Source organism: Salminus brasiliensis, chromosome 25 (genome assembly GCF_030463535.1).
Source record: "Salminus brasiliensis chromosome 25, fSalBra1.hap2, whole genome shotgun sequence".
Taxonomy (NCBI): domain Eukaryota; kingdom Metazoa; phylum Chordata; class Actinopteri; order Characiformes; family Bryconidae; genus Salminus; species Salminus brasiliensis.
Genome location: NC_132902.1, coordinates 1,503,222 through 1,510,991, shown reverse-complemented (window position 1 = coordinate 1,510,991; position 7,770 = coordinate 1,503,222). Strand labels below are relative to the sequence as shown.

General features: G+C 46.8%; 1 protein-coding gene across 1 annotated transcript in view; it reads left to right on the top strand.

Moving 5' to 3' along the window:
* bcor (BCL6 corepressor) overlaps positions 1-2,966 on the top strand; it is a 50,899-nt gene extending 47,933 nt beyond the window's left edge. Inside the window, 1 exon segment of the mRNA XM_072671446.1 lies at positions 1,746-2,966. Coding sequence (XP_072527547.1) covers positions 1,746-2,043 — 298 coding nt within the window. The 3' untranslated portion in view covers positions 2,044-2,966.
* Positions 2,967-7,770: the final 4,804 nt, after the last annotated feature.

Below are 7,770 nucleotides of genomic sequence, written 5' to 3'. Positions count from 1 at the left end.
CGCTAGTAGCTCTAGCACTACGCCAGAGCTGCATTGGCCTTGTGGCTCCGGTGGGAACCTAAAGACACCCGTGGGAAAACTGCGTGAGTCAGTGTTTGGCCCTAAAGCTCGGTTTCAGGAAGGATTGGCGATTATTAATGAGTATTGATGAGGCGATTAGCTTAGCGGGGGTGAACCCGTCACACCTGGTGGAGGCGGCATCGCCCCGGGGAGCAGAGTAAATGCGGGAGAGACGAAGTAGGACACAGTGCTAGATTAGCTGTGGAGGCTCGTGACTGAGAGAGAGAGAGAGAGAGAGAGAGAGAGAGAGAGCAAGAGACAGAGGCTCGGCATGGTTGAGCGCGAGCGACGTGCCGCTAAACAGACACAGCTAATTACCTCCCACTCTGTCTACGTCCCAGCCACACACACACACACACACACACACACACATATCAGAAGCCTATCTCGCTTTCCTTTCCACTCTCTCTCTCTCTCTCTCTCTCTCTCTCTCTCTCTCTCTCTCAGCTGCTGCCTGTGTGTGTGTGTGTGTGTGTGTGTGTGTGATTTTTTTTATTTTTTTATTTTTTTGGGTTCTTGTCTCCAAGCTACCCCCACCCCCCCCTCCACCCCCCCCCCATCCCCCTGTTCCGTTCTGTTCTATCTCCGTCTCGCTCTCGCGCTCTCTCTCTCTCGCTCGCTCGCTCGCTGTGTGCTGCTGGCTGATGCAGTATTAATGGCTCTCTTGTGCGGTGGGGCCTCTCCGCTCTACCACTCACCACACACACACGCACACACACACTCTCAGTCACACTCTCTCTCTCTCTCTCTCTATTCATGCTGCCGTCGCTCCGCTGTGCCCACAGACTGCCTCAAGTGCCATCGACTGAGCACTGCCTGTTACCGCTCTTCCCAAAGTGTGTGTGAGAGAGAGAGAGACGGGCTTTGTCTATGTGTGTGTGTGTGTGTGTGTGTGTGTAACCTATTGTATTTAGGAGCGAGTCTGAGAGTCTTTTGTGTATTGGAGTCTGCTTTTCTAATTGTGTGTGTGTGTGTGTGTGTGTGTGTGTGTGTGTGTGTGTGTGAGAGAGAGAGAGAGAGAGAGAGAGAGAGGCCTGTACTGCTTTCAGAACATCTGCATAAACATTGCCTTGTTTTCGATGAGAGGAGTGAAAACACACACACACACACACACACACACACACACACACTCGCCGTCGGTAAGCGAAAGGAAGGAGAAAGACAGAAAGGTTCACTCATCAGCACGAACCCTCCCACCAGCTCCTCTATCTATAGCCCACTCTCTCGCGCTCTCACTCTGTCTCTCTCGCTCTCGCGCTTATTTCTCTTTCTCTCCTCCATCCCCCCCCCCCCCCCCCCCTCTCTCTCTCTCTCTCTCTTTGCCATCAGTAGCTGGATTCAGAGAGAGCACAATCTGAGCTCCGGGTGGGTAGGTGGCGCTCTCTCTCTCTCTCTCTCTCTCCCCTCGTCACTCTTAAGCGATGTTAGACAGGCGTCTGTTATGTGGTGAGGTGTAGCCGGGGACCTGGCGCTTTCCTCAGAGTGTGTCGGCTGCCTGGCTGCAGTTGGAAAGGAGGCGGTGTCTGTCTTCACATGTATCGGAGGGGATGTGTGTTCTTACCCTCCTAGTGTCAGGAGCGTTGCTAGTGCTAGGGGGCGCTATGAACGAGTGTATATAAATATAAATATATATATATAATAAATATATACTCTCCTATAACAATCCGTCTCTCTCTCTCTCTCAGGCCCAGGAACTGGCTCCTGCTCTCCGACGTCCTGAAGCGCCTCAAGATGTCGGCCAGGACCTTCCGCGCCACGTTCTCCCACATCGAGGTGGTGACCATCGCCGAGGCCGAGTTCTACAAGCAGGTGTCCTTGAGCCAGCTATTCTCCTGCCCCGAGGAGCTGGACGGCTTCCTGCCGGACAGCAAGGAGCTGCTGGACCTGGTGGAGATCAGCGCGGAGCTGGTCGCCCTGCTCGGGTCGTCGCTCGAGTACCTGGACGACCGCTGGGAGCCGTCGGCCTTTAAGCCACGCTTGTGACGCTAAACGCACGCCGACCCGCCGGCACGGGCCCCCGAGCCCTGGACCCTGCAGGAGACAACGGGCCGGGAACCCTGTCCGCGGCATTCCGGAGGTGATTTGAACACTCACCCTGGCGGCAGCGGCTGAAGGCGAAACCGGAACTCCCTTCGGGACACCGCGCTCGTCTCCTAGCAATGCCTGCAGAAAGGGTCCGGTACTCCCCTCATGACATCACGCGCCCCCCACAGCGTTCTCGTGTTCCTAGCAACGGGCCGCGGACGTTACCGAACTCGCAGTGGTCTCCTCCGTTCTCGTGCTCCTAGCAACCATGCTAGCCTTTAAAACTGCAGAAGTGAAATGTACATAACCGAACGAGACGAGCGCGAAAGTGCGCGAACCTCAGACATGGATTACCGTCGCCCCCTGCTGGGTGGAGGAACGAACCTACGATTGTAGAGAAGGACTCTTCCGTTTGAGAGATGTTTTATAAGTATATACATATATATATATATATATAAATATAAATAACTATACAGTTCCTGTATTTTAATTTGTGATTATAGATATAAATATATATATGGATATAAATAGACTATAAATATAAAAATCTATATCATTTGTTTTTTTTTGTTTTGTTTTGTTTTTGGTGGGGTGTTTATTTACCGATGCTAACTGCTCTCCGCAGGAGACGAATGTACAGCTGTGTCTGCAGTAGTTCAGGATTTGAAGCTGTTGGTGTTTTCGCCTCGTAGCGCTGTCTCGTAGCACTGTCTCGTAGCGCTGTCTCGTAGCGCTGTGCGGGAGAGTCGTCCGTTAGTCGTGACTTTAACTAGTGCACTTCGCGGCTGGGTTCTACACTCATCCATGTTCCGTGTTTGCGGGGGGATGAACGCTTTAATGATTTTCTGTGGTTTTGAGTTGTTTTTGTTTTGGTTTTTTTTTTTGGGGGGGGGGGGGGGGGAGGGGGGGGGAACGGGGTCCTAACTTGCAAACACGGTTTTTAACTTTTTTTTTTTTTCACTTATTTTTTTTTTTCCACTTATTTATAATTACAAATGTAAGCTATTTTAAAAACCGTGGCTTTGTTTCGGGGGTAAATATTCAAAATGAAGTGTAAGATACTAATATCGGAGCTTTGTTAGGACACAGACACGCTTGAAGTTGTAAATAATGAGTTGACGATTTCAGTAACTTTGTTTCTGACTTGTGTGTTTATTGTTTTTGGAGACGTGTCGAAAACTTTGTAATTACATACGCTATCATTTGTATTTATATTTTACAAAAAAAAATCCTTTAGATAAATGGCAATAAAAGATCCCCTCCATCTTCTATCTTCTATTACTCGCCGACTCCTTTTTGCAGTCAATGAAGTTATATATATCTTTAAAATTTTTGATCGGTGGAACACTGGTAATATCCCGAAAAGGAGCTTTTTTTAAATTATTATTATTAATTTACTTTTTCCTAAAAAAAAATTAAGTAAAAAAAAAAATTCACTATAGCTACACATTTTCAATGACTTTCTGTTGAAATTAAAATAATAATAATAATAATAAAATGGAAATAAAATGAAATGTAAAAAAGAAAAAAAAAATTAAATGATCAGTAATTTTCCTGCTGTTGCTTTAATTTTGCCGTATCGTACAGTGTGATTAGCGTGATTCCATCTCTAATTTTCTAATTAAAAAATTATATATTTAAAAATGTCATTTCCCCCAACCTACATCTTCAAAAAGGGGGAAAATTTGTCAGATCACGTTACGACAGGAAGATGAGAAGGTCACAAAAAGATCGTCCAGCTTGAACCTACTCAATTACACTATGGACAAAAGTATTGGGACAGATGTTTAGACGTTAACGACCCTATCTGATATCGGCTAGATGTTACTAATGCATCTGATGTTGGCTAAATGTTATCTACTTTAGCTAATGTTTGTTACTCTACTTGAGGTTAGCTAGATGTTAGCTACTATAGCAGATGTTATTTAGGCGTTAACGACCCTATCTGATGTCAGCTAGATGTTACTAATGCATCTGATATTGGCTAAATGTTATCTACTCTAGCTAATGTAAGCTAAATGTTTGTTACTCTACTTGAGGTTAGCTTGAGGTTTACTACTTAAGCTAATGTTAGCTAGATGTTCGCTGTTCTATCTGGTGTTGGCTAGATTTTAGCTACTCCAGCTGATGTTTGCTAAATGTTAACTTCTCTAGATGAGGTTCACTCTATGTTAGCTAGTCTAGCTAAAGTAAGGTTCGGTTAGGTCCTCCAGCCGCTGAAAGCTGGATGTTAACTACTCTAGCTGATGTTGGCTGGATGCTAACTACTCTACATGATGTTAGCTAGATGTTAGCTACTCTAGCTGATGTTACTTAGAAGTTAACAACCCTATCTGATGTCAGCTAGATGTTACTAATGCATCTGATGTTGGCTAAATGTTATTTACTCTAGTTAATGTTAGCTAAATGTTTGTTACTCTACTCGAGGTCAGCTAGATGTTAGCTACTCTAGCTGATGTTACTTAGATGTTAACGACCCTATCTGATGTCAGCTAGATTAAGCCAACATCAGATGCATTAGTAAAATGCATCTGATGTTGGCTAAATGTTATCTACTCTAGCTAATGTTAGCTAAATGTTTGTTACTCTACTTGAGGTTAACTTGAGGTTTACTACTTAAGCTAATGTTAGCTAGATGTTCGCTGTTCTATCTGGTGTTGGCTAGATTTTAGCTACTCCAGCTGATGTTTGCTAAATGTTAACTTCTCTAGATGGGGTTCGCTCTATGTTAGCTAGTCTAGCTGATGTAAGGTTCGGTTAGGTCCTCCAGCCGCTGAAAGCAAGATGTTAACTACTCTAGCTGACGTTACGTAGACGTTAACAACCCTATCTGATGTCAGCTTGTTGTTAGCTAGTTGTTAGTTACTCTACGTGAGATTAGCTAGAGGTTCGCTACTCTAGCTGATCTTAGCTACTCTGTGAGGTTAGCTAGGTCCAAAAAACGCGACACCAGGTTTGAGATGATTAGCAAACGTCAACTCAGCGACAACCAAAGTCATCATTAGCGTCCAGCGCTGTGTCCGTTAGCTGTAGTGTTAGCATTAGCTTGTTAACTCGAATTTCCCACGGCCGTCTTTGAACGACAGTGCTGTCACTTCGAAAGTGAGCCTATAACCCAATGCTAATTTTGGACGAAGTTTCCCTGTACGCTGATGTATGATGATCGGATATCCGTTTATCTCGGATACGGATACTCTTAACATCAAAACTAGTCGGAAGACGCGTCCCTAGAAGTGTGCAGAATTCGCCACTTCTGCTATTCCGAGAACCTGGCAGCCATCAGCCCCATCTCCACCGGACCACCTGCGCTGGAGATCCATTTCCTGTTTGTGCAGACCCAAACAGGAAATGAGTGGAGAATGGACGGAAATGAGCGGACAGGCTGCACGGTGTGGAGGAATGATCACCATTGTTATTGAGAATGAGAACGGCGAAGGTAAAAGCGGCGATACCGGCTCTCGCCGGCTGATAACGACGATAACGAGGCGGCCTCCTTAATGATGGTCCTCCACTTGCCACGACTTTGGTCACGACCTCCTTATTATTATTATTTTTTTTTTACGGCAGATGGGATTGGAATGGGGTCTGAGTGAGTCGTAGTTCAGGACGTTGATGGACAGGGCAGTCAGAGGGCAGCTTTTATGTATCTGCTTAAATAAATAAATAAACAAACAAACAAACAGCCTGGTGAGCTCAAGGTGGTTGAGTATCTTAGCTGTTGACCCGCACAGGGTATGTTTTTCTTGGAGATGCTGGACCAGCATGACCAACCTGACCAAGCAACTAAACAAGCCAGTCCAAGCTAGTTGACCAGCATGACTGACCTAACCACACCGGTTGACCAGTATGACCAGCTTGACGTTAGATTTTGATTAGCTGGTCTACCAGCGTGACCAACCTGACCAAGCAACTCAAGCAACTAGTCCAAGCTGGTCGAACATCATGACCAAGGTAGTTGACTAACACTACCGGCATGACCAGGCTAGTTGACCAGCATAACTGACCTAACCACACTGGTTAAACAGAATGACCAGCTTGATTAAACTGATGCTGATGCTAGTTAGAGGATGTTTAGCTGGTCTACCAGCATGACTAACCTGACCAAGTAACTAAACAAGCCAGTCCAAGCTAGCTGACCAGCATGACTGACCTGACCAAGCTGGTCGACCTTCATGGCCAAGGTGGTTGACCAACTCTATTGGCATTACTAACCCAAACACACTGCTTGACCAGTATGACCAGCTTGACCAAACTGGTTAACTTCCCCATCTAATGTTAGATGTTGATTAGCTGGTGTACCAGCATGACTAACCTGACCAAGCAACTAAACAAGCCAGTCCAAGCTAGATGACCATCATGAACAAGGTGGTTGACCAACGCTACCAGCATGTCTAACTTAGCCAAGCTGGTTCAAGAGTATGACCATGATCTTAACCAGCTTGGTCAGCTTGGTCATGCTGGTAGACCAGCTAAACCATTTTTTCAACCACCTTAGACCATCTAAACCCAGCTACCAGCAGAGGTCGGGTTGGAAGAGCTAGGTTTAGAATGAGATGTCCTAAAAGCTCCTATAGGTGCTTATATGTGTAGGCGTCCCAATACTTTTTTATTTTTTCCCACATAGCAGGCTGTTATTAATTGTCCTGGCATTGCTGCCTCACTTCTGAGAGCCCACGTTTCATATGGATTACCTTATCTTTTTTCGTACCACATGGTCAATCCGCATCGACCGCCAGCGAGGCCACTAACAGCACTGGATCAATGAAGGCGTTGCCAGGCAACGGAAAATAAACACCTGCCACCATGTTGTGCAGAATGCTCCTTTTTAGTGTTTAGCATCCCTCCAATTTTCCAAAACCTCAGCAAAGTCATCCGGAGACGGGCAATGACTACAACCACTCAACCACTTGCCGGAGTCGCCGGAGTCGCCGTCCTTCCCCTCTGGCACCAATGACCCATGGTTGGGTATGTGCCCACCAGCGCTCAACTATGCAAGACGTCCTCTCATTCTTGGTACACCTTCCCTATGGCGGCTCTAGAACATCCCTTGAAGCTCCCACTTCCTTTCGCCCGGGACCCTGTCATCGTGCCCTTTTGGGGGCCACACATCAGCCGAATTGCGTCCTTTACACATAGGGGGGAGGGTTCTGCTATCTGCAACAACTGACTGGTGTGCTCGCTCATTGATCCCTGCAGCAAACCCTGTCGTCCCGTGTGCCATTTATGACGTCCCGGGCTGAGTTCGTTCCACACCAGGGGTGGTCATACTGCTCTGATATGCCCTGTCCACTGTCCCCTACATGTGATGATCCAGGTCACTAAATAGGGTGCTGTTCAAGGGAACAGAACTCCACAAGGTAGTGCGCGGTGCAACACCAGTATCCGGCCCAATCTGGCAACACTGGCTCATCAACAGTCGACCATGAACGTCGGCCTTCCTCAGAGAAGCGCTACGCAAATCTTCAAACCGAGCAACGGGATGGATTATGGGTATTCCCTGTCCGTTTAATGTCCCAATTCGAGGGCTTCACCCTTCGGAGGCTGTTTTTAAAGGTTACTCCGTCACGGTAGTACGACTTACAGTAACAGGCTCCTTCGTAGGCGGCCGAGAAATGCGTCCTTCTTTCCATGATACTGAAGGAATCCGATGAGTGGATCGGACGGGTGGATCCTTCGCCAGCCGAC